Raw genomic sequence first — 27,961 nt, 5'->3', positions numbered from 1 at the left:
GCGAGATAGGAGAGGTCCCTGCACCATGTGGGTCTCTCTCTGGCCGGCCAGGGATTGAACCCGCGCTGCAGAGGCTGCGGATTGCTTCATAGTGCGGTGCTCAATCCCTTGCGCCACCAGGGAGACCCTATAGTCATTTTTTTTAAAAAAAGCGATTTATTTATTTATGCATAGAAGAACTGGGGTATAAGCCAGAGGTGCAGGTGGTGAGAAGATTCACCAGAGAGAGTGGGGAACAGAACAGGCAGATGTACTGCAATACACTGCTGAGGGGCACAGCGGGCGAGGCAGGAGAGATCTGCTGCACCAGATGTGTTGCTCCCTGTCCGGCTCAGGGATTGAACTTGTGCTACAGTGGCTGGCAATAGCTTGATAGTGCTGTCTTTAACCCCTGCACCACCAGGGAGGCCCTATAGTCACTTTTTGAACATAAAATATCATCTCTGGACAAACATGAGACCCTGAGAGTGGGGTTGATGCACATTTGAAGCTGTTTAAGAAGTAGAGCAATAGGTAAAAAGCACGAGTCAAAATAATGCCAATTGTGCATGTGAAGCCTGAAAGGACAAAGAAAGATTTTGTCAAATGAGTATGAGGAAATGTATTATCAAAAATTAACTTAGAATGCCAGATAGGATCTAGAATTTGCAGAGACTCAGTTTGGGGGATAAGTAAAGCATGTGTTAGCAGTAGAATAGCCATCTCTTTAGATTGGAATGGATGAAAAGTAAGATTGATGAGGTGGGGGTTATAGTTGACAAATATGGGGTTCACAAATATAAATCAGTAGATAAAAGAATACAGCTTTTGAAGAAGTGCTATTTTTTCCTGAGTTTTTCCCTCCATGCATTAGGCATGGAAGGGTAATGTGAAATTATAAGTTGACTTTTTAAGGAGATGCTCAGACAAAAAGCCAGGTGTGTGTGTTGGGGGGGGGGCAGGGGTAAGCCTCACAGAAACCAATAAAGAGACTTTTGTAGTCAATCTCCTTGTAAATCAGTTTCTTTAGATTTTTTTTCATTTTAAATACCTACTGTGTGCTTAGCATCTATATGCAAAGCATATGATTTGGCTTTATTTTTTTAACCTAAAAAAAATTCCTTTTTGAGTGGATATTTGAGTGAAAATGGATTTTGTTACATGAAATAGGAACAAACAGCCCAGTCACTGATGAATGTTCCATTGGGGGTGTCATATATTTATGTTGTGATCAAGAAGAAGTTGTCCATAAATGTGTGATTTTATATCTGGACTCTCAATTCCATTGGTCTGTGTGTCTATTTTTGTTCCAGTATCTTGCTGTTGTAATTATTGCTGTTTTAAATATTATGGCTTTATAGTATAGTTTGAAGTCTGGAAGTGTGCTAATATACATAGAGAACCCCAAAGACTCCATGGAAAAACTAATCAAAACAGTAAATCAGTTAAGCAAAGTGGCAGGATACAAAAACATACAAAAAATAGTTGCTTATATGCAATAAACTAGAAGAAGAAATTAAGAAAGCTATGCCACTTACAGTCTCATCAAAAAAAGAATTAGATATCTAGGAATAAACTTCACAAAGACGGTGAAGGACCTGTGCAGGGAAAACTAACACATTGTTAAAAGAAATAGAAGACACAAAGATAGAAATATATTCCTTGCTCATAGATATGAAGAATCAATGTTGTCAAATGGCCATCCTACCCAAAGCAATTTGCAGTTACAATGTAAAAATCCCAATAAAAATCCCAACAGAAGGGGCCTCCCTGGTGACCTAGGGGTTAAATCTCAGCTCTTTCACCACTATCACCCCTGTGGCCAGAGTTTGATGCCTGGCCAGGGGTCTAACACACATACGGCACAGGAGACCTCTCCTGTCTCGCCCACCACACTCAGCAGTGTATTTCAGTACATCTGCCTGTTCTGCTCCCCACTCTGTCTCTGGTGAATCCTCTCACCACACCTGCCCCCTGGCACCTCTGGCCTGCATCCCAGTTCTGTGCAAAAATAAAATCTTAAAAAAAAAAAAATCCCAATAGCATTCTTCAAAGAAATGGGATGAATATTGCTGAAATTCAATTGGGAACACAAAAAGAACCTGAAATAACCAAAGCTCTCTTGTGAAATAAGGGGGAAAATGGGGATTCACTTTGAACAAGAAGCAAGAAAGTAAGCCACTGTGGGTATGAGTGCTAAGAGAAAGGGAAAGGGCAGAACTGGAGTGAAGGAAGAACCAGAGCTATGAACAGAACCATGGATAAATGATGGTTCCATTTTTTTTAAAGATTTATTTTTATACAAGAACCAGGGTATAGGCTAGATGCAGAGGAGGGTGAGAGGATTCATGAGAGACAGAGTGGGGAACAGAACAGGCAGACTGAAGAAATACACTGCTGAGGGGAGCAGGGGGTGAGACAGGCGAGGTCAGTTGCGCCATGTGGGTTAGCTCCCTGGCTGGGGATTGCGCCATAGGGCTGCGACTTAACCCTTTGTGCCACCAGGGCGGCCCAACAATAGTTACATTTTTAAGGTAACCTGCAAATAAAGAAAAACAAATTCAGAAGTAAGATATGCTTATAAGGTTCTGGGGTGGGGATGTGGAGGAGCTGGTGAGGCCTTAAAATAATAAATGTTAGATGTAAGAGTACATTTTCTGCCTTAGGTCAAATGGAACCACACTATCTGCTTAGAACTCTCCCTGGCCTCCCCACCCTCAACTAAATAACTTTTGAAAAGAGCAGACACTTCTAATTTTATTGCTTTCCTTTGTGGTATGAACTTTATTTAAAACCTGGCAGAATCTTAACCTTACAAATAATTGATTCTTTTTGCTTGTTCACAGAAAGTTTTGGAAATCACTATTTTCTTGACAAGAATTAGTCAGGCCTTGGCTCGTTAGTTTAAAATTTTCCTTTTTTTTTTTTTTTTTTTTTAAATAAGGTAAGCCAGAAAAGTCTGAGCAAAGCCTTTAATAGATTAGTGTGAAGAAGCTTGAGGATGGTGGTGGTGTGTTTCCTATTTTTAGAAATTTTTTATTGGCAAGGAGATAGTCTGAGGTACTTCTTTAAAAGGTCAGCTTTGAGATTCCTGTTGCTGTCTGTCATTACACCATTCTGTTCAGGAGAGCAATTGGATGCTTAATTACTTACTAAAAGTTCATGTTTTGTAGTAATTAATAGGTGTAATCACATTAAGTTATTTATTAAACTGGAGACTATCACATTGCTATTGAACAAGAATTTATTCATCTATTCATTTAATAAATCTTTAGCTATTTAATTTATGCAAACACCTGTGCAAGAGTCCCCAGGATAAAATTGGACATTGACAAGGAGTCCACTTCCTCAGTGGGTGCTGTTCAGCAGTAATGAATTATTCATACTGCGGAGCAGGCCATGTCATGAACATTTGTTCTGATTTGGCTGCCCACCATTTGAACCCCTTCTCTGTCCTGAAGAGATCTATCCTGTGTGAGTCTGATGAGAGCTGGGGCTTGGCCCATGAAAAACTTCAAAGGCCAGATCATGGAGTCTCCCTGAGTTCAGGGGACAGTGGCCTATGATGGAGTGTGGCCGTGTTGGGTTCTATGTCTTGAGCCAGAGACCTACAGTAGCTGGTCAGTTTAAAACTCACTCTCCTGGTGGTGACATTGGTGGTGATGTGGGGGTCAGGGAGAGGTCAAGTTAAGTGTCAGTGTGTGAAAGTATATGTGGAGGCAAGTGCTCCACACAGATGGTGTGAGTGTGGGGTTGTCTAGTCAGTATAGATGGTGTACTTCCTGCCCTCCAGAAGCTCATTCCAGTGGGTTTCAGCATGTGGCTGCATGAAGCAGCATCAGCAGGGCAATGTACAAACATAGACAAGGAAGCAGCCAGCCCTACCTGACAATGTCAGCAAAAACTTCTTATGACATATGACTTGAGTCTTGAAGAAATTGAAAGAGTTTGCTAGACTTTGCCTTGGGCAACTCTAAGGACTCTCACTTATGGAAGCAGTAAATCATGGGTCTCACTGGTTATTAGCAACTGGCTGAATAAAAAAAGATGAGCTTCTCTGCGAGCTAATGTAATGAGTTCATGTTTGGAAAGGTAGAGTTGGAGGATCTAGTGAGAGAGCTAGTATATAGGGCCAGGGTCTGGAGTAGAGACAGAAACTATAGTTGTAATCATGACTGACTTTGATAGTGCTCATCACTGGTATTATTTTATTTGATGCTCACTATGCTATGCTGGTTTTAAGCATCAGGTCATTTTAACTGTATGAAGTAGTTACTGTTACTCTCCCCATTTTGCAGAGGAAACAGAGGCTTAGAGAGGTTGAGTTGCTTCATTCTTAGTCACTAATAAATAGTGTAGCCAAATCTCTCAGTTCTGACTGGTTCCAAAACCCCTTACCTCTGCTCTGTTGTCTCCTGACATATAAATGGGCCCTTAATCATCCAGGCAACAGATTGGAATAGGCAATGTATGGAAATAATTAGTGAACAGTGTTCTGTTCATGTTAGATGGCTTTATTTATTTATTTATTTATTAATACCATTTATCCCTAGCATTGTATTCTAAATTTACTTGCCTAGTGACTATCTCCTTCATTAAGATGTGAGGTCTGGGATGGACTCTGCCCTGTCTTTTTATTGTGTCCCTAGAACAGTGCCTGCACATAGTGGTTGCTTAGCAAATAGTATAAAGTCTATAACAATATTAATAAACATCACATGCAATCATGTGCCAAGTCCTTGGCATGTATTAGCTTGCTTGATCCCAGGACTGTTGTCACCCCATGTTAGAGATGAGATAACAGAGCTTCAGGCAGGTTATGGAATATGCTTAAAGTTGCTGCTCAGAAGATAAGGAGTGAGAATTCTGGTGCAAGAACTTTGACTCCAGAAACCAGATCCTTAAATGCTAAGCTTTACTTCCCTTTGTGAATGAATGAATACTTAAAACAGATTTATATGAACTATAAAAATATACTTAGTAAGGCATTTCAAAGTCTAAGTAGTTTTAAAAAATAAATTTTATAAATAATGAGGCAATATTTTTCTCTTGTTAGGAAAGGACAGATAATGATTAAGACAGGTATCTGGAAGAAAATTTTTATTTTAATATACACTCAGATTGCTGGAAGGTATATTGTTGTAGCATCACTCTAATCTGGTCTATAAATGAATACTGGATTTTTAAAGGCTAGTAAATCTGTCTGATATATATTCCAAACAGTATATTATATTTAGCTGTTGTTTATCCTCAAAAGACATACCTACTTCTTATGTAAGAAACTTAATAATAAACAGATGTTAGTTTTCATCCTAATTTATTTGTTGGTCTAAAAGAGCTCAGTTCAGTGCCTAAGAAGTATATATTAGAGTTTGGAAATACAGTTGAACTGGAATCCATCTTAAAACAGGTTTTAGTCTTTTAGAACCTTTGCCTAATACTGAATAAATGCCTTGGCTCTTACTTTCTAATTTAGTAGTTTGTCTGAATAATGAGAGTGATTTGGACCATAAACTTATGTGCTACTAGATTTATATTTTATAGTAGGCTATGGACAAGTTACAAATGCTGGGAAATAGTCTCTTGACACAGGAAAAGATTTAGCAGAAATCTTTCCAATGAGAGGCAGTAAGACTAACATTTCAGAATCAAATATTCCTAATAATTAAGTTTATTGATGATATTTAAAATATTAATCAGTTTTATGTTCAATTGTTAGCTTATTCATTCTATTAATATTTCTAGATATAAATTTTTAATGATTTCCCTTCTATGTGAAAAATAATGGGCTTTCTCCATTCTCAAGGCATTTTCAGAATGCTTAGCTATGGAGCCAAACCCCTTTCCAAAGTGAAGATGATGGATATATGTAAATAACAGATAATGAATTAGTGTTGGTTTTGAATTCACTTGCTCTCAATAATTACTATAAATGGCTTTAAATGTGACTATATGCCTTGATAAAAAATATGATCTAAGAAAGTGCTGACTAAATTCAGTTCAGTAGGCTTTCTTACTTCAAGTGCTTAGTAGGATATTAGTAGATGCTGATGATAGAAATAAAGGTAGATTTTGGTTCAGTGAGACAAATAGAGCTGACATAAGAAGTTTGAGTTACTGTGATTAGTTTTTTCATTTTCTTTCCCTTTTCTGTCATTTACCCACATTTGATCATTTGTATTTTTAGTCCTTTTATGCCTCTGTTATGGTATTCTCTCATTATTGGTAGAATTTTGTCATTATTGGTAGAATTAAGTCATACTAAGTTTGACTTAGTAGTATGATTTGTGACTGGACATTTAGATTGACAACAGACAGAAACGCATGCATGTGTGGCTTTATTATGACATACTTTAAATACTTTTGGTAACATAACATTTTCTTATTTTCCCCTTGGATTTTTATTTGAAAATTCCTTCTCAATCATCCATCCAATTACTTATTAAAAAATTTGCTTTGCATTTATAAGTACTATAAACTGGTAACGTGGCATCTTTGAGGAGGTCTAAATCTTATGATATTAGATAGAACAGATAGAAAGAGCTGAAATTATTATAATTCCAAGTGGTTAGAATTGAGATACGATCATTTGATGGAAAATTTTATTGTGACCTTTTAAATTATTTTATGTTAGATGTGCTGAAACATATTAATATGTATGTGTGTCTGAGTCTGTATGTGCATTCATGCATAGAGTATGTGTATATATAATACATATTCCTCATGAATATGAAATACATATATATGTTTTTTAAAAAGGCAGTGAAACTACTGCATTATTCAGAATCAACAGCATGAAAGCCCTTGATATATTCATAAACTGCTAATTAGCCTTTAGGTTTGCTTTCTCTAATCTGTGTTCTGTGCACATACACACACCCACAGACACATACATGCACATACATAACGGTATGTATATAAATAAGTTTTTAACATAGAAGCTCTTGGGTCTTTTTAAGGATTAGTAGATGAAAATTTATTTAAAATTAAAGTGACCTTAGCTCAATCAAGAAGTTAAAAGTTTCTGAGTGCTGAGGTAGAACCTACCTTATATTTTTCAGACAGAGGTGTTCACATACCCTTGAAGAGGCTGTTATCATAGCACACTAGTTTTTGAAATGTTTCTATTTGGTAATTTAGGGTTACAGAAAAACTTGATCACCACTTGTGTTTTAATCTACTGAAACAAATCTGAAATCCAGGCATATGGTTTGATAAACAGAATAATGCAGATAAGAATGATTTTATTATACGAGTAATCCATAGTTTATTTTAGTCTTGTATTTATTAGGCTGTTTTTCTCTAAAAAAAGATGTTTCTAGTGTTACAAAATTTTCATCATTATAATTTCAGTTGCTATACAATAACTCATTTGCCACTTTTTATAAAACATTTAAAAATATTTGCTATTTCTCTTTTGCTAGTCCATATTCACATGTTACCATACTTCAACTTTATGCAGATACTAGTTTTCTTCACACATGGTTTTTGTTCTTATATAATCCCTCATGAATATGAATGTGTATATATATATATGTGTGTGTGTCTGTATAATTTTTTTAAAAAGATTTATTTATTTTATACAAGAACTGGGGTACAGATCAGAAGTGTGGGAGGGTGAGAGAATTCACCAGAGCGGGGAGCAGAACAGGCAGACTGACTGAAGACACTGCTGAGGGGAGCAGCGGGCGAGGCAGGAGAGGTCTGCCAAGCCATGTGGGGTTCTCCCTGGCCAGTGGGGAATCGAAATGGCGCTGCTGAGGCTGCGGACAGCTTTGTAGCATGGCACTCAACCGCTGCAACACTGGGGAGGCCCTGTATAAATTTTTACCAAGACAATGAGTTACTGCATAATTAGGAAATCAGCAGTAGGAATGCCCTGGATATATTGGGTAACTGCTCATTCAGCCTTTACATTCTTTCCCTAACATGCTACGTTGTTAGTCTGATAACCGTTGCTCATTGTGGGTTTTTTTTTGTTTTTTTTTTTTTTTTTTTGCATTTCCTATTGGTACATGGGAGTGAAGATAAATACCACATACAATATGGAGTTGAGGTTTATTTGATACTTTACTCCAAAGATTTATATTAAAAACTGTTCTCTGGGCTCCCTGGTGGCGCAAGGGGGTTAAGTCTCAGCACTGTGAAGCTACCAGGAGCCACTGGAGCACGAGTTTGATCTCCCACCATGAAGCTAACCCACATGGCTCAGCAGACCTCTCCTGTCTCACCCACTCCTCCTCTCAGCAGTGCATTTCAGTCATTGTGCCTGTTCTGCTCCCCACTCTGTCTCTGGTGAATCCTTGCTTCCCCCGCACCCCCCTGCCCCCACCTCTGGCCTATACCCCAGCTCTTGTATGCATAAATAAATAAAATAAATCTTTCCAAAAAAAAAAAAAACCTGTTCTTTTCTTCTTAAATGATAAACTTAGAGAAACTTTTGTGGAATCTACTTAGCATCATAACATTTCAAATGTTTAGGCATTCTTTTTTTAGGAGCTGATGTTACTCTATTACAATGTAACAAGCACTATTCTAAGTAGGAAAGATAATTAAGTTGTTTTTTTTTAAAGAATAGAGATGGTAGACCTTTGAAGTCACAGTATAAATATGCCAGCAGTGCTGTGATACCAATTTTCTAAAAAGACTTATAAGAATAAACATAACTTTCATATGAAATAAAAGTGAAATATCCATTGCAATATACATCAGCCTTGTAGTATCTTGTGAATTGGTCTTGGCGTTATATTTCAAACATCACAAGTCTTAATATAACATTGTAATATGGGTACAACATTACTACTCTTAATACTTTTCTTTCATTTGCAAACTTCAAACCTTCTCACTCATGTCACTGTGTCCCCATTATCTATAATCATCTCTCATGACATTCAAAGTTAAACATAATGTTTCCTATACTATTTTTTACCTTTCATTGTGTAGCTCCCCAAGTATGAGTGTGGCATAATAGTTCTTTAATAGTAATGTAAAATGTAAACCTTCAAATTAAAAAATTGAACTAATTTTGTTTACACTTTCAGAGGTCCATCTGTATTTACTTTCTTTTTAGGCATTTATTCTTTTTTTTTAAAGATTTATTTATTTATGCATACAATAGCTGGGGTGCAGGTTAAAGATGGGGGGTTGGTGAGAGGATTTACCAGAGATAGAGTGGTGAGCAGAACAGGAAGATGTACTGAAATACACTGCTGAGGGGAGCAGCCGGTGAGACAGGAGAGGTCTGCTGTGCCATGTGGGTCACTTCCCTGCGGGGGATTGAACACGTGCTGCAGTGTCTGGGGATAGCTTCATAGTGCTGAGTCTCAATCTCTTGCACCACCAGGGAGGCCCTAAGCATTTATTCTTAAAGTCTTTTGTCTATAACAGTTACCAGGTTAAGAGTTAGTATAAAACACAGAATATACTCAAGTTTGTTGGGAAGAGTGGTGTTCAAGCTTACTAGATACTGTGACTTGTAACAACTTGAAATATAGTGTATAGAGCTTTGCTACAAAGCTAACATTCATAGCCTTAAGAATATTAATCTCTCCATCTCTCTCTCTATATACACATATATATACACATGTAAATATATAGTTTGTGTCATATTTCTGAATATTAGCTGCTTCCATATTTATCAGTTATGAAATTTCACCATTAAGCTATTACTGTTGTTGCCTGAATACTTATAGATTGTATTTCTAGTAATTAGAGCCCAAGCTCTTCATTGGCATGGTGTTTCATTTTCTTTGGGACACTTCAAAAAATGTCTTTTTGGGGCCTCCCCCGGTGGTGCAGCGGTTGAGCACTGGGCTGCGAAGCTGCCCATAGCCTCTGCAGCACCGGTTCAATCCCGGGCCACCAGCGAGGGTCCCACATGGCGTGCAGACCTCTCTTGCAGCGCCCACTGCTCCCCTCAGCAGTGTATTTCGTCAGTCTGCCTGTTCTCTCTCACCCTCCCACGCTTCTGACTGTACCCAGTGCTTGTATATATAAATAAATAAATCTTAAAAAAAAAAGAAAAAAAGAAAAAAAAAGTCTTTTTTTTTTTTCACATAAAGTAAATTAGGTATTATGTCTTGTTTTTACCTGAAGTGTTTCATTTTCCATTTGCTACCTACATTGTGTTTGCAGTAAGAACTCTTGTTATGCCTCTGAGTGTTCCTGCTCTTTTGTTCTTGTAACCTTTGCGGCAAAAATCTGCAAATTTCCTGTCAGCTCTGCTAGGCACTACTTAGTGGTGGAGAGGTTGTGTAGATTCTTCTTTTCTAGTAATTTCTGAAAAGAAAGAAAAGGAGACTGGTATAAAGCTAAAATGTCATGTCTCTGTAAATACCTGCATTTAAAAAATAATCTTTTTTTAATTTTAGTGATAATATTGTGTTACATTTCTCTTCTTTGATAATTGTTTCTTCAGGAACTCCCCACAGTCCTCCTTCTTCATCAGCTGGCTAAGCAGGAAGGTGCATGGACCATACTTCCATTGTTACCACAGTATGTTCAACTCCAAATGTGTAAATTACTGACATCTTTATCTCAACACTGTATGCTTCATATTTTTCTTATTAAAAAGGGGTGGTTTTCTGATAATAAAGGAAGTAAATTTGAACTCTATTTTTTTATGATGACTACATTAAGCAAATGTCTTGATTGATTTTTAATTATGAATGGCTTTTCATGAATGGAAAACAAAATATATTTCATTTGTAGGAGATAAAATGTTAATGTATTTGATATTTGTATTTGGAAATTATCTGTTTTCTGAACTGGTTTTGTTATGGAAAGAATTAACCTTAAGAATTCTATTTTATAGAATTCTAGCTATTTTATAAGCTATTTTATAAGCTGGCTTTTCTAGGAACTGAAATTATACACTGAAGAAAAATAAAAATATAGAGAAAAGAATCTAGATTTCTTGTCAATAAGTATGTTCTTCATTCATTTCTTTATTATTAGTTTTAATATACGTTATTATAAACTCATTTTGTAGAAATGGTTACTATAAACTACTTTCTTTTTGTCAGTTTTTCTGTAACATATAGCAGAAATTCATCATGGATTTTCTTCTGTGAAGAAGAGACAAGAATACAAATTCCAAAACTCTTAAAAACACTCAGAAGATATGATCCATCAAAGGTGAATGAATTTTCAATGCCAGTATTTGTCTTATGGGGAAAATAGTAAACAAAGATTTGATTTTGATTCAATCTAAAAAAACACTGAATTCAAAATTGAAAAGAATGAAGCAATACTTGAATATCTGGAAGCAATATTAAATAATTCTCTTTCAGGTGTGTAGCTTTAAGAGAGATGGAACTTACAATGAGCCATTTTAAATGAAATATTAATTTGTGTTTCACAATTTCAGAGAATTTAAAAGCTATATTCTAAGAGTTAAGAAATAAGTTTAAAATTGATTATTTCTCTTTAGCAGCAATGACCACATATTATTATATAAGAAATATTTTTAGTACCAACTGGATAGCAGCACTATGGATAGCAGGGGTTAGGACAGATAAATATCCTGACCTCATGAATGGTATAGACTAGTAGGGTGAGGGTGGAGCATTAAAGAAGCAGTGATAGCTAAAAGCAAGGCATCTTATAATAAGGGAAACATAGAGTTAGAAGCACATAGCAGGGCTTCAGGCCTAGTCTGGGAGGGTCATGACAGGAAGTGACGTTTAACCTGAGTCCTGTAAAATTAATAGAAGTTAATAGGAGAGAGAGTGCTCTAAGCAGAGGGAATATTTGAGAAAATCTGGAGGTGAGAAGGGATGTATCTTGCTTTGGAAGTTCACTGCTATTTTCATATTTTCAAATTTTATTTTGTGTAGATATCTTCTAGCAAATGGCTCATGTTTACTTCTAAATCCTAGCACTGAGCAGTGTTTAACACTGATACATAGCCCTCAAAAGTCAGCTTTCCTGCTAGGCTAGATTCACTATCTTAGCAGATGTGAAAGATTGTCTTAGAAATGTGTTCCCAGTAAGTCAGGCTGTTCAGTTCTCTTGGGGAAGCCTTGGTTACACTCTGATCACTTTATAGAATTCCTTAAACTTGGAATAAACAGAATTGGTCCCTTTCAGGTGCCAGCAGACACCTGTGCACCCACATTCTGATGTGCACCCACATTCTGATGCCCACTCCAGTACTGAGTCAGGTCTTAAAAGAACATAGGGAAGGAAAGGTGGTTTCTGGGTACCTATGGGTTTACTGATGTACACCCAAAAAGTCGGGCAACAGTGGTCATCAGATTGATTTCTCAAACACTGGAAAGTTTTACTTAGTAAAACCTCTGGTCTTGATGTTCTTTAAATGTTAGCAGAATCCATTATGATTTGCCTTCATGCTTTTCTTTTCTGGGAAGATATGGATAAAATTGAATGAGAAAGTTGTTAGGTTAAAAAAAATAATTCTCTCAAAAGAGAGAATTATGAACATTTTTCATCCCCTGTCTTCAGATGACACTAACCAGCATCTGTATACCTTTTTATTTTTTGGCCATATTTTATATAAAACAGTTGTTAGGCTTTTATGTTTCCTTTTGACTTGAGAAAAACTCCCAAATCTTTTTTAGGATGTAGGAGTTCTAATCACCTCCTAGTGTTCATTTCACCTGGAGATTATTTTTCCATTATCCATAGCTCTAATTCTGTACAGAAGATGGTGACTCACTATGCTTTTTAATGAAAATTGGAATGATAAATTTAAAAGTTCAAAGCAAGTTCATGAAAAGCAAGTTCAGTGAGGTAAAATGAACTGTTTTCCCCCCTCTTTTCTGAAATCTAGAATGCTTTATTTCTTTTGAAACTAACTTAAAAATTATATTACAATATTTTATTATATATTACAATTTTATTACAATGCAATAAAAATTATATTACATTGAAGTTAACTCAAACCAGTGTATTTTTTCCATATACCATTTGACATTTTAGGAAAAAAGTATAAGTCAAATCTGATTTTGGCTTTGATATAAATAAACTATGTTAAAATAATAATTATATAATGTGTTAGAGATTCAGTTATTTTGCTTGATTCTGACATTTTCTTTTCCTTCAGCAGCTTCATGTCATTTTTACTAATGCAAATTTATGCTGTTATACAATATTTTTGAATGGAAAAATTTAATCTTTATTAGAGTAATTAATCTGTTAAATTGCCTTTCTAGGTGATTTTCATAAATTTCCATATCTTGTTGATGTCTTTCTTTTTCCCCCATGTATGCTTTTAATATAAGTGTGCATTTGCTAAAGTGTCTTGACTTTTTAATTCTTACTTTATTTCATTTTGTATTTTTAAACTCTGAATTAGACAGTTTGTGTTCTAAAAACCACATGCACAAAATTCTGTGCCAATTAAATACCATAAAGTTGAAGAGTGATATAAATTACAGCTTTTCTTTTTTTAAACAAAATAGTAAAATATTAGAGTCAGTTTAGTAGCTACAAAAATCTTGAACAGCAGCTTTTCATTAAAGTCTCCAATACCTTACTCATTTACTGATACTGAGAACTTAAAGATAATGGCGTGCAGCAGGCACACATTCTCTCTCTCTCTCTCTCGACAATCACATTTTTGGTTGTATATCCAAACCAATTGTACAGGCATTTACAGAATAGATACATGAAGTACTTCTGTTAGAAATTCTGCACACATAATCCTTCAGCGTCCTCCATTAGTAGGAGAATTTTACAAAGGAAGACATGGACTGCAGGATTATCTGTTTTCAGTCATCTCCTGCAGACAAGTGAAGTGAGCATCTGTAAACTTTATAGCTCATTCCATCTCTTCAGCATTTTTCCAGAATTAAGTAAAATAGCAGCAAAGCCACACTACAATGAAAGCTACCAATCCCAAACACAATGACAGAGACAAAAACCATCATCCTCTCGCCTACCAATACCAACCCTGGGTATGTCCTTGTGTTTTCTTACAGTAATGCCCCTCTTTGCATTCCACCTGCATGCCAGGCTAACCAAGGGGAAAGAAATGATGGGATCAGAGCCCCATCATCTGATGTTTTAAATTTTTAATAGAGGTGGAATGTGGGTGCTGTTAAAGAGTTATTCTAAGATACTAATAGAACATCATTTGAATTATTTTTTTAGTTTTGTCTTGACAGTATTTTTTTTTATGAAACTATTAAGAAAACCATTAAGGTAGATGGGGGTGTGCCCCTTCCCACAGATTATGTATTGATTTCTTCCTTCAAGTAGTTTATATAGTACAGTCCCTTGCAGAGACTCAACAACAATCTTGTATGCAGGTAATAGTTGAACACTGACATCAGGAGTTAAAACATGACACATTCCATATGAAATTATGTTGGGAAAAATTATAATAGTAAAAAATAGGGCCTCCGCTGGTGGCGCAGCGGTTGAGCGCTGGGTTGCGAGACTGCCTGTAGCCTCTGCAGCGCCATTTCGATCCCCGGCCACCGGAGAGGGTCCCACCAAAAAAAAAAAAAAAAATAGTAAAAAATAAATAAGGAAGGTACTGAAACATATTAAAGTGTTTATTTTTTTTTAAACAAGCAATATTAACTTGACATGTAAAATGTGATGATTTTCATGTTGGTTAGTGTTTAGTACAGCTGTATTATCGATTTAAAAGAAAGATGTTGAATTTTCCTCTCTAAAGGTTGAGGCCATTTATTATTGTTATTATTATTATTGTTGTTCTTTTTGTTCAGCGATGACTTAATATATCTTTAGACTATCAAGAAAAAAATCACCAGCAAATCTGTGAACCTGAACATATTGTTGTATTCAATGGCTTTTTCTGGAAGGCTTCTGGGACACAACCACAAGCAGAAGAGGGTGCTTAAGAATTAGTACTGTAACCCTCCTGCTTTTATTTTCTGATAAGAAATGGGGAGTATGGTGGTGACAGTTGGTCTTAGTTTCATTAATTAGGGGATAATTGCCCTTTAAACTTTGGGTTTGCCCTTTTCATTTAACAAGAAACTAGTTAGCACTTATTACATGTGAGCTATTCTGGAGATATGACAGAAAGCAAAAGGGACAAAATCTCTGCCCACAAAAAGGGGCTATTCTTGTCAGGGGAGATAAAAAAATCAAGTAATATGTCAGATGGTAGTAACTACTGCTGTTGAGAAAAACAAAGCAGTTATAAGAGAGATAAAGGGTAGACTGGGGGTGTGCTTACTCTCTTATATGGGGTTGAGGGGATTCTTTACTGATCAGGTCACATTTGAGCAGAGTGACTGAACCAAGGGTGTGAGCCTGCTACTATTTCGTACTTCTTATTTAGTATTTCCACTTACCTGTCAAATAGGAACCTCAAACTCAGCATGTTTAAAATTAAACTTAATATCCCTTCTAAACCCCTTCTGTCTTCAGTCTTCCAAATCAGAAACAGCAGCACTCTCTCTGCTGTTGCTCATGTGGAAACCTAGGACTTGTGGGTGGGTCCTCTGTTTCCTTCAGCTCCATGTGGTACATCCACTTGAGTCTAGCTCTACAGTATTTCTCTCACCCATCTTCTCTACGTATATAATGCTAGCACTCTTGTCAGAGTACCATCATCTCTTGCCTTTGCCATTTTGGTGTCCTGGTTTCTGCTCTTGCCATCCTATCAGTGTAGCCTCTGTAACCAGATCCCATCACTCATCAGCTCTGACCCTCCGGTGGTTTCTAGTTCCATCAAAGGTAATGCCACCAGGTAAAGATTTCTGTACCTAGAGATTTTCATCTATCACTGTAAAGACATCCCATTGTCTCTCATCTGTGGAAAAGTTGGTTATCTCATTTTGCTCCTTTAAAAGAAATGTGCAAGTCCTTCCCCTGCCTTTTAGCTACTTTTAAGGCTTTTCTCTTTGGTTTTTCAAGCAACATCTGCCTATGCATACTTTTCTTTTTTTTTTTTTTTTTTTTTTTTAGACACAAAGGTCTGTTTATTATTTCTTATTAAAACTCATCCAGTCTCTCATCACCAGCAAGATCAAATCAGGACAAATCAGATCAAATCAGATGAATATCATGTTCAAGGCATTCTACAATCTAACCGCTTCCTATATATTCAGCCCTCAATGTAATTTGTCATACACTTTGTTCCAAGCATACGGAATTTCCTTAAATCCACCATGCCTTCTCTGCTTCCCTCAACACATACTCCCATCTTACTTGACAATGTTTAACTTATCTTTTAAGACCCTGGCCAAAAGTTACCCTTTCAAAGAAGTCTTACCTGTCCTTCATGAATGATTTCATGACAAAAGTCACTATTGCTATTTATAAGAACATACTGTACTGAAGTTATCTTTGCACTTTGTTTCTTTCTAATGCATTTTGAGATCTCTATAAGCAGGGACTGTGTCTAAATGTCCAATAATTATTCATAAATGAATAAATCTATTAAGACATTTATAGTAAGTTACCTGTGTTCAAGCAAATTTCTTTAAAAATAACAACTTTGATTATCTAATTAATTACACTGATGCTTCAGAAACATTTCCACCTGGCCATATTCTTGGAATCTTCTAAACAGGACAGACAATGCCTAGTCCAGATTTTTGTTCACTCTAGTAAATGCTAGGAAGAGAATTCAATAACAAAAGAGTTAATACACTGGTCAGCTGGTCACTAAGAAAGAAGAAGGAAAATATAACAAGCAGAGAACACAAGAAGAAAGAAAACAGCAGCCAGAGAATATATAAGGGTGTCATAGAGTTGACAAAGGTAGGAACTGAATAAGTACATATGATCCTATGCATACTTTTCTTTGTATTTGTCCTCATTGGAATTTGCAGAGCTTCTTGAATCTTTGATTTGATACGTTTTGTCTCTTTAAAGAAGATTCTAAGTATTTCTTCAAATACTTTTTCAGTTTCATTCTCTCTATACCTGTTTTGGGTTTTGAACTTTGCATATTTTATACCTTTTCACTGTAGCCCACATTGCTCTTCTGCTACTTTCTGTATTTTTCTCCTTTTTTGGTGCAGCAATCTGAGTGTTTTAATTGATTTACCTTACAGAACACTGTCCTCTTTCTATAATGCCTAATAGTCTCTTAAATTCTAAACTTCAGCTATTGCCTTTTTCAGTTTTAGAATTTCCATTTGACTCTTATTTATAGATTCTAGTTATTTGTTAAAATTTTTATTTTCATAAACATACTGATCAGTTTTTGTTTTTGATAACTCCTCCATGAATCTCTTTCTCTTTCTTATTTTTCCTTTGTTTTTGGTCTGGTCTTGTTCCTGACATCCTTGGCAATTTTTCACTAGTTATTGAAAAATTGAAGAGGCTGCAGATTATCTACAAGATGATTTAGTTTTCTGGGTTGTAGACCTTGCATGACTACCCTAGCTCCCAGATCCCAGTCTCCTGGGGGAGCCTGCACTCCATCCTTGGGCTCCCCAACACAGGGCTGCTGAGGACTTTGCTCAGCTTTTTATCCTCTCCTGGTATGTTCTATTATTTTTGATCTTTCTTTTGAAAGATCAGCCTAGCAGTTGAAGGGAAATTACATACAAAATTTTGGGTTCACTTCTCTGAGATTTCCTTACATCTCTATGGCATTCTTGGCAGCTTCCAGCTCCAAACTTTCTCCCCACTCAGCTGGGTTTCAGAAGTCCTTAGGGGCTGCTCTGAGTTGTGGGGTATTCTTGGGTCTGGGAAGCAGTGAATTCCTTGTGGGTAACAGGAGGTGAGTGGGGTTCCCATGAGTGGGCTTCCTTTCTCTAGAACATTAGCCCTTGTATCCTGTCTGCCTTTGTTGTTGTCTAATAGTCTGTGCTTCTTTTCACTGGTACCAGAACACCCACTCAGGTCTGTCTCCTGCCTCTTTTTCATGTCATGTTTCCCCACACCCAGCCACCTGGGCATGTTTTTCATTGAATGTTTCAAACTTTTTTTCTATCTAGGGGAATTTGTACTAACTGCCTGGAATGTTCTTCTCAGATTTGTGCATACATTACTTGCTCCCTGATATTTTATTCACAGTTCAATTGTTACCACAGATAATTTTCTCTTTCTAGGGTAGTCCCCCAGTCACACTTGTTTTGTTTCCATCAGCACATTGCAATCACTCTCTGATCTCATTACTTGCTTATTTTCTGTCTTGCCACTATTGCACAAACTATGTTCCTGCCTGGTGCGGAATAATGTGGAGTAATGTGTTAAATGTGAATTGGTAACATCAATGTTAATTGATTGAATGAATAAGTGAATAAACTAGGCATTGATTTTTGAAGGAATTTTTCAAATTCTTTACAAACCTCAATGGTACATATAGGAACACTATTTTCTTTGCCTTAAGTCTTTTGCTGTGGAATATTCTATAAAATACCATTTTTATATATTTATGGTATATTACTAACATTTTGTTTATTCTGATGATCTGATAAATTATTTTCTTTATATAGAGATTATGCTGTGTGTATTATCATATGGCTATTACATTTCTCTTAAAATTCTTTAAACGTATGTGATCTGCATTAATTCTCTATCACTCTGATGATTTAATTAGCTAAAACTAATGATATGGCTTTGTTTTTCTTACATGAAATGGCTTTTTAAAAAAATATTTTATGTCTTTATTTAACAGGAATGGTTTTTAGGAAAAGCATTACATGATGAAGAATCTACAATAATTCACCATTATGCCTTTTCTGAAAATCCTACAGTTTTTAAGTATCCAGACTTTGCTGCTGGCTGGGCCCTTAGTATTCCACTTGTAAACAAGTAAGGATTTATTTGAATTTTTTGGAGGGTGTGTCCGGATCAACTTTTATTCTGCTGAGTATTGTAACTGATGGAGCGCCAAAGCTTTTCAGCCAGAGGCAGCATGTGGGAGAGTGGAGGGACTTACAGCAGGGGCTGTATGCTGCTGGTTCTTGCTTCTGTTCCATCACTTACTAGTCTTCTGAGACTAATCACTAACCTTTGTACTTCTTATTAACCTGTAAGGTAAGGTGAATAGTGAATTGTGAGATTGAAGTAGAACACATTCTTGTTCTGAGAACTGGGACCAGGATGTGTCACTATTATTAATAGACCTGGTTAGCTATAGGCATGATTTTGATGTCAGTAGGAAATGAGTCAGTGTAACAAGTGTGGGGTTGCAACTGATGACTAGCTATGTGCTTGGCTATCCATATTTCAAAATGATATAGAAGGGGAACAGCTACCAAAGACACTGCAGATAATCATACCTGCTACTTAGTGTATAAACATAATAATGCTTTTTTAGATGTGAAAAGTGAAGATAACTCAGTTGCAATTCAGAAGTCAGTTGTTGATGGGCCACCTCAGTTTGAATGCTTCAGATTAATTATTGTATATGTTTGTTCTTTAGTGAATTAAAGGTTTATAAGGCAGTTGTAGTCTACAAGATGTCATTTATTACCTGGTGTCCTGTTGCCAGGGATTGGAGGCTTGAGAACCTTTTGAACCCATTGTAAATACAAAGGTAGTAGATATCTGTGGCTCACCAAAACTCTTGATTATTCCCTTCATATTTGAAAGTTCTTTGCAATATGATACCCTCCTTCCCAAAGCAGAATCACCAAATGACAACGACAATCCCTGTTTATCATGCCTTCCTTCCTACTAGGGAGCCACTGTAGGATATAAGTCCATCAGGTAGATGCCCCAAGGAATATTATTTTTCGGAACTGAGTTTTATAGGAAAGGAGACAATGAATGGGAATCCATGGCTTTAGAGGCCGTGGCAGAGGAAGGGTCACTTGGGGAGTGGTAGCTGAGATAGTGGCTTCCTGATGTAGCCACTCCCTGAGGTGTAGAGGCCGTAGCTCCTTGACCACCCATTTCTGTGGTACAGTTCTGCTTGTGGCAGTTGGAATTGGCTCTCTTTAGACTTTGTAGTAATTCTGTAGCCATTATATGCTTTGATGAATGCATATTGTGCTTGAAGTGACCAGAGTAGATTCTGTATCTCCAACTGAGAACCTTGACTGAGGGATCCAATCCTGCAACTGTTTGACAAGGATGCCTTGCTTCCATCCTGGAGCAAGCATGCCTATGAGGACTGACACATGTTCCAGCAAGAAGTAGGAATTTATCATCCCCTTCTCCCCTCTGTGGGTTTACCTAGCTCTGCTTTCTGTAGGAGCCAAGGGAATATGTTCTAACTCAGCAGCCCAGGATCATATTTATTCTCAAATTAATTAGGCTTGGGTTTGCTGCAGTTTGAAGACCAAGAGCTCCCAGGATACTCTTTTCTAACTGTCTAACTTAGGGCCAGTTCAGTTTTTTGTTTTAGCCTGGACTCTTTGGAAGCCAGCATATCCCAGGCCAGGTTACTGTTTCTGGTCTTCTTGTCCTTTGTCTTCCTCTAGTCCTCCCTCACTCTCTTTCTTTTGCATCATAACATGGAATTTTTTGGGTAGACTTCTCCACAGAAGAACTATGTAACCATAGTTTCTTTGACTTGGGGGTTATAAACTCTTCATGACTCTGCTTCTCGCCCTTTTCACAGAAAACCAACTAAGTCCCCTCAGAGGGAACAATAGAGCTGTAGCCTATGTAGGTCTCTGAGTGCAGAGTATGCCTTCTTTCCGTAGGGTTGAAGAGGAAACCTACAGACCTAAGTAGACCTGACATAGTAGGCCTGGGAAATAGCCATTTCTCTGGAGCCATTACAGCCTCCTTCCTCCATCTCTCCCCTCTGACCTAGAAGACCTCTCATTCTGTAAATCCTAGTAGTTTGGAGAGTTCCATCTTCCTTCTTACCATCACAGTGTCCCCATTTGGCAAGGACCTTCTTGGAGATCTCTTGATGTTGAATTCTGTTTAGCCTTTATTGAGTTAGGTGTAAGGTGCTGATTTTTCCTTCCCTTTAAATTATTTATTTTTCATTCAGGTAGTTGAAAGTGATCTATCAGGAACATGTCTTTGACTCCTGCTGTGCTCTTATAGGACAGTGCAGCTCAACTCTTATTGCTTGGCATGCTAGCATCAAAACATGACCTTACATATAGAAGGATTATAGGGGAAATAAATGAGGGACCAAGGGTAAAAATAATAATAATAATAAAAACCACAACAAAACCAAACAACAATAAAAAGACAACTATAAACCAGAGACATCCTGCCAGGGAGGAGGAGGGAAAGAGACCAGGGTGACGGGGGGAAGAACACAAGGGACTATGGTGATGGTGCATGGGTGAATTGGTGGTGGAAATTCTATGGGGACTACACCTGAGAAAAGAAAGCAAACATTGTGAAAATAAGTAAATAAATAAACAAAAAAACCAAACATGTCCTCTTGGGTCTGTGACTCTGCCTCTGGCCTCACTGCTCATCATGTCAAGGCAGCCAGAGTTTTGGCAGGTTCTGCTGGCTCTTACTTATGCTCATCTCATAACTGCCTCATTCATACCATGTGACTAACAGCCAGGGGCTTTGTGAACTGGACCTCAGGTTCTTCGCTAGCCAAGGTATTAGTCTTGTTAAGGGGACTTTTGTTATGATTACCTGGCATTTTGTAGCGGTTGTCCCACAGGCCCATGATTCTCCTTGTCATGTTTATGAGACCATTAAAAACCTCTGTGGACAATTGCCAGCTTCCTCCCTTTCTGGTCAATGTAATACTGTTTTCTGGGATATGGAAGGAAACTGAGGGCCTCACGTCGGTATAGTATGGGTGTGTTGGGAGACCAGTACATGTTCAGAAAGTTCCTGGTACTTCCTTGATAACTCTGCAGTGACAGAGGAATGACACCAGTTAGCCTGTGCTTACTGTCAGCACAACAGTGAACCATGATCAGCAAAGCATAGAATGTTTGTTAATTAATATCACTAGTCTTCTCTTTGTTCCCCCTTCCTTTCTCCTGCCAGCAAAAATAAAAGAAAAATACAGACTCTGTCATAGTTACCCTAGACATAATTTCCTTTTTCTTAGGGTACAGACAAGAGTAAAACAAACGAAAAGATATAACCTTTCTAGTGTACCAACTATCTTGTGGCTAAAATAGATGTTAGGATGGCTTTCTATTAGAAAATTCTCATTCTTAATGAAATTAGTATTATACTTAGAACCAAATGCCTAGTATATCCATTACTCCATCAGTTGTAAAATTGGATCATTCGGGCTGAATTTTTCCAGTTCTAAAGCTAAAGTGCTGACTTTATTTCCTCCTGTTTTTAGAACTATATCAGTTAACATGGGTGCAGGTAGCAGAAAATTAATTCAGACTGGATTAAGGGAATATTATTGCTGTAATTGGACAGTGATGCCTATGGTTGGTTGATGCAGGAATTCAACAATGTGTTAAGGACCTGATTCTCTTTGTCTTTCACATTACCAGTTCATCCTAAATCTGTCTCCTTATGTGGTCTCAAGGTAATAAGGGCTACACATATTTATGTCCAGCAGTAGACCATGGAATGTAATGCCCATTGATTGATGATTGGGTCAAGAAGTTTGGTATATGTACGCTACAGAATACTGTTCAGCAGTAAGGAGAGATGAAATGTTGCCATTTATAGCAAAATGAAGGGAGTTTGAGGGAATTGTGTAGTAAAGAATGACAAAAGACAATTACTAGAATTTATGTAATGGACAATTTGAAAAAATAAAATACTTACGAAAGCCAGTGGACATTACTAAATAAAGTGAGGGTTCTGAGGTTAAGAGGGTGGGGGGAGGAGGAAAGAGACAAGGTGATATATAAGAGACAGTGATAGGGGAGGGCAAGAAAAAGAAAATTAAATCATGGATTTAAGTGCTTCTGCTCAATCTCAGTTGGATCTTGTCCAAACAAATTTGGTTGGTCCTTGGGCCTCCTTGGTGGTGCATTGAGTTAAGTCGCAGCATTATGGAGCTATCTGCAGCCTTTGTAGCAGGAGTTCGATTCCTGGCTGGCCAGGGAGCTAACCCACTTGGTGCAGCAGACCTCTCCCGACTCTCCCTCTGCTTCCTTCAGCAATGTATTTCAGGGGATCCGCCTGTTCTGCTCCCTACTCTGTCTCTGGTGAACCCTCTTACACCCCCCCCCGCACCTCTGGCCTGTACCCCAGTTCTGGTATGCATAAATAAATCTTAAAAAAAAAACAAACCCAAAACCTAAAGTTGGTTGGTCCAACTTTAGCCAAATACCAACCCTGCACCATTAGCAGTTGCCAGGGAATTCAGTGCTTTAGTTGGAATCAAAGTAATTCTGACTGTGGTAATATACATTGTTGGGCTGGATATTTAATCATAATCATAATTCTTAGTAAGAAGGAAGAGATAGCTCTGTTGTGGCCAACAGCGCCCTCTATAGGACAGTTGATTCCTTTGTATCCTTTTCTTGCGTTTATAGCTGGCTTAGCAGATAGGGCAACAATCTATAGGTAACTAAGTATTTCATTTTAGGTCACCAAGGAACCTGATTAGTTAATGATATTTCATGACATGCACTTTTTTAGAATGTTATCCACCAAAAATATTATTTGGCCTAAGAATCCCACATTGTTGTGTTTTAAATTAATACTGCCAAAAGTTTCTAGTGATTCATTTATGTGACCTAACAGAACATCAATAAAAAAAAATTTGTGTCTTTGAAGAAACACATTAATTTTCGGTAAGATGGTTTCTTCAAATATGTGTTATCACAGAATAGTTACTGGTTTTCTCCCTTGTTTTTCCCCCAGTAAACCTTATCTAGGTTTGCTTCAATATCTTGCTCTGCCACCTGATTCAAAAGTGGCGCTAGAAAAATCAGCTAGGAAGCTTTCCTGCTAAGGAGTTGAAGGGCCCTACGTCTCTTATACATCTCCAGACTGGTTATATAATTAGAACTGGCTTTTTGGTGACATGAATTAATGCCTTCTTAAAAGTTAGGAGAGCTGAATATCAAATGTCATATTTGCCAGAGACTGAGTATTTAATGAAGATATATTTTATCTAAAATGGGAATTTTGGGGCCTCCCTTGTGGTGCAGGGGGTTAAGATGCAACCTATGAAGCTATCAGCAGTCACTGCAGCACAAGTTTGATCCCCAGCCAGGAAGCTACCCACATGGTGCAGCAGACCTCTCCTGACTTGCCCGTTGCTCCCCTCAGCAGTATATTTCAATCAGTCTGCCTGTTCTGTTCCTGGCTCTGTCTCTGGTGAATCCTCTCAGTCCCCACACTTCTGGCCTGTCACCCAGTTCTTGTATGCATAAATAAATAAATCTTTAAAAAAATAAAATGGGAATCTTTTGCCTTAATTTTTTTGGCATCGTTAGTTGTGTAATTAGCATTTGAAGAACTAGTGCTGTTTTGCTTGGTGCATAAAAGAAGGAAACCTAGTTCCCACTGCTAGGAGTTGCCTCTTAAGGTAGGTGATTGCCCTGTACACATAGAACTTGACACATTTGTGATTGGCTTAGACACTAGTGTTACATGAGGCCACATCTTCAACAGGAAGTCCATGATGTTGAGGTAGCTCTCCCTTGGATGTGGTAGACTCCCCTGGCAGCTAGAGCTAAGCCCATAGAAACATGACTGTGCATTTTTATTTGTCCTCTAACCAGTTATTGTCTGGCTCGCCAGTCTTCCCTTTTCTTTCTCTCTGAGGATTCACCAAAAGAAAAACTTTCAAAAGCCAAACAGTAAAGGTTATGTTTACACTACCAATTAAAAGGTGTTTGTTGTCTATTAAGAAGAGGCCTGTGAAGACTGGCCACCTAACAGAGGGTGTCACTGGCCACTGGATTTGGAGCACAGCTTCGTGTCCAGGCCTGTGGCAGTCAGCCCTGGCATGATGTTGTCCTTGGAGTCTGAATGTGGTCTGATCAGATTTTGAAGGCACTTGGCCTGAGTCCAAATCCCACAGTTCCCTTGATACAGTTTATTTATAAAAACTGGCTCCCACAGAGCAGAATTCGAACTGGGCATGATCCCACTTGTCAGGGCAGACTTTTTCCTGTTAATATATATTGAGAATGTATCTGCGAATGTTGTGTCTGTGTATCCTCGACCACTCCTACTTAAAAACCTGTGGACAGGTACCCAGCAGGAGGGTGAGAGATTACACAGGGCTTCCTTGGGTTGCTACCTGCCAGCAAACTATGATTTTTGTAAAAAGATTTATTTATTTATTTATGCATACAAGAACTGGGGTATATACCAGAGGTGTGAGAGGTGAGAGGATTCACCAGAGACAGGGTGGGTTGCAGAACAGGCATACTGATCGCAATACATTGCTGAGAGGAGCAGAGGGAGAGACAGGAGAGGTCTGCTGCACCATGTGTGTTAGCTCCCTGCCCGGCAGGGGATCAAACTCCTACTGCAGTGGCTGCAAATAGCTTCATAGTACTGCAACTTAACCCCTTACGCCACCAGGGAGGCCCCCAAACTATGTTAATATCAGCCAGCAGACAATGCTTTGTGACTATGTTTATAACCTAATTTATAAATTACAACTTGTGTTCATCTTATATTTCCTCTAATTAAAAATAAAATTTAAAGGAAAGTTTTGTTTGTTCAACCAGGCAAGAAACTCAGTAAAGATCTTTGAAACTTATTGCTACTTTCCTTTTTAAAATCACTATTATTTCTTTGTAGGTAAAAAGTGTATTAGGAGGTTTGTAATTGAAACTAATGGTCCAGTTTCCAGGCCTGGAACAAATATGTAATTCTGTGGCACTTGATGGTCTTGGTGAGTGACTCTACCTCACTCAGCTTTGAAGCAGGACTCTACTGCCCTGTACATTCAGGCTGATCACCGAGTGCTCATTTTAGTCAGGTACAGTGGGTGGGGCTGACAGCACTTAGATGAACTAGAACAGGACAGATTGTAGTGTGTGATAAAGCTAATGGGGCTGTGCTTCTGTCTGGGAGCAAAAGCAGTTTCCATTATGTTTGTGGGCAAGGCTGGAAAAGTATCATAGAGAAGGTGCTCTTGAATTTGGTCTCAAAGAAAATTTTACAAGTACAGGTATTGACCCAACATATCAGGCAGCTGAGAGGCAGAGAGAGCAGTGGGCAGGGGTGTGCTCTGGAGATGACAGGTGGTGCTGAGAAGCTGGGCATGGGGGCCGGAATGGTGGGGCTCCCAGCTTGGCTTGGGTTTGGGGCTTTGCTCTGCTTTGAAAGGAGCCATTGAGGATTTTAAGTCATTAAAGAAAATGACTAAGTCAAATTGTTATTCTTCCCTGAAGTCACATGAATATCTCCCTAAAATCTCTACCAAACTACAACTCACTGTGTTGTTAAGAGTACGACACTGAAAATTAATGACTTTTGTTTTTCGGTCATGTGAGCCTTTTTTCTTTTCTATCATTATTTAGTGGGAGGACTATCAGGAGTCAAACCACATGGCCTTTTTAAAAAAAGCGTTTTGTTTATTATATTGTATTTTATTACCTGTTAATTCCCAGATGTTGAAGTCATGAATGCTTCTTTGCAATAATCCTTGTGTTCCTTTCCTGGTTTCCTGGTAAACAAATAATTGCATTTTATAATCCTTTGCCTCAAGGAAATTAACCCTTTTTTTTTCCCTAATTGAGTGTATTTTATTTTGGAAATTTTCATTTTTTATATAAATATGCATTATTTGTATTAACATGTAGTGGTATTTTTTGGGGGGGTCTTTTTAAAATTATTTATTTTTTACATCATTGTTCATTTTTAAACAATATTTGCTTCCCCTTGCCCCCATGTGTAGTCCCCATAGAATTTCCTTCACCAATGCACCCGTGCACCATCACCTCAGTCCCCTGTGCTCCTCTCTCCCTCACTCTGTTCCTTCTCCCTTCTCCTTCCCTGCAGGCTATCTCTGATTTATATTTGTCTGTTTTTGATTTGTTGTGTTTTGTATTGTTATTTTTTTACACTAATGTCTTATTTGGTTCCCCTGTATTCCTCCTATAAGTGAAACCATCCAATATTTTTCTTTTTCCTTCTGGCTTATTTCATTCAGCATAATTCCTTCTAGCTCCATCCACATTGCTGCGAATGGCATGAGTTTATCTTTTTTGATTGCGGAGCAATATTCTATTGTGTATATATACCACATCTTCTTGATCCAGTCATCTATTTTTGGGCATTTGGGTTGTTTCCAGGCTTTATCTGCTGTAAATAGTGCTGTAATAAACATCGGGGTACAGGTGTTCTTTTGAATCAATGTTTTTGTGTCCTTTGGGTAGATCTCCAGGAGTGGAATTGCTGGATCAGACGGTAACTACATTTTTAGTAGACTGAGGACCCTCCAGACAGCTTTCCAAAGTAGTTGGACCAGTTTGCACTCCCACCAGCAATGTAGGAGAGTTCCTTTTTCACCACATCCTCACCAACATTTGTTGTTGCTATTTTTTTTTTTTTAAGATTTATTTATTTGTTTGTTTGTTTGATTGTACATACAAGCACTGGGTACAGTCAGACCTGCGGGAGGGTAAGAGAATTCACCAGAGCCAGAGCAGGGAGCAGAGCAGGCAGAAAGACCGAAGTACACTGCTGAGGGGAGCAGCGGGCAGCAGGAGAGGTCTGCGCGCCATGTGGGACCCTCCTCCGGTGGCCGGGGAGCAGCCAGGGATCGAACCGGCGCTGCAGAGGCTGCGGGCAGCTTTGCAACCCAGCGCTCAACTGCTGCGCCACCAGGGAGGCCCTGTTGCTAGTTTTTTTGATATATGCTATTCTTACTGGTATCTCAATGTGGTTTTGATTTGCATTTCCCTGATTATAAGGGATGTTATTTCATATGCCTGTTGGCCATTTAAACTTTTATTTTAATGTTAAAATTTGGATTTTTATCAGTTTTCAAACATTAGAAAATCTCAAGAATGTGTTATACTTGTTTGACCTTTCTTCTGGTTAAAAAAAAACTCAAGGTATCTCTCTTTTCTAGGCTTACCAAGAGATTAAAGAGTGACTCCCTCAAATCTGACTTTACAATAGATTTAAAACACGAGGTATGTCATGTTTGATTTGGGTAAAAACTTTAGTAATCAAGAATTCATGTCTTGTATTTGTGATTCTCAGCAGTGCAACCCCTCTCTCCCCTACTCACCCATCTTCTCTC

At 37.8% G+C, this 27,961-nt stretch overlaps 1 protein-coding gene across 1 annotated transcript in view; it reads left to right on the top strand.

Moving 5' to 3' along the window:
- The window catches only part of B3GLCT (beta 3-glucosyltransferase), a gene marked incomplete at its 3' end in the record, with an annotated part of 100,920 nt that overhangs the window by 38,117 nt on the left and 34,842 nt on the right, over nucleotides 1–27,961 (top strand). The window contains exons 5-8 of the mRNA XM_084234473.1: nucleotides 10,397–10,473; nucleotides 11,004–11,115; nucleotides 18,557–18,693; nucleotides 27,788–27,851. Coding sequence (XP_084090599.1) covers nucleotides 10,397–10,473; nucleotides 11,004–11,115; nucleotides 18,557–18,693; nucleotides 27,788–27,851 — 390 coding nt within the window. The remainder of the gene's footprint in view (nucleotides 1–10,396; nucleotides 10,474–11,003; nucleotides 11,116–18,556; nucleotides 18,694–27,787; nucleotides 27,852–27,961) is intronic.

Source organism: Talpa europaea (genome assembly GCF_964194135.1).
Source record: "Talpa europaea genome assembly, chromosome: 6".
NCBI classification, from domain to species: Eukaryota; Metazoa; Chordata; class Mammalia; order Eulipotyphla; family Talpidae; genus Talpa; species Talpa europaea.
This window is presented reverse-complemented; position numbering and strand designations above follow the sequence as displayed.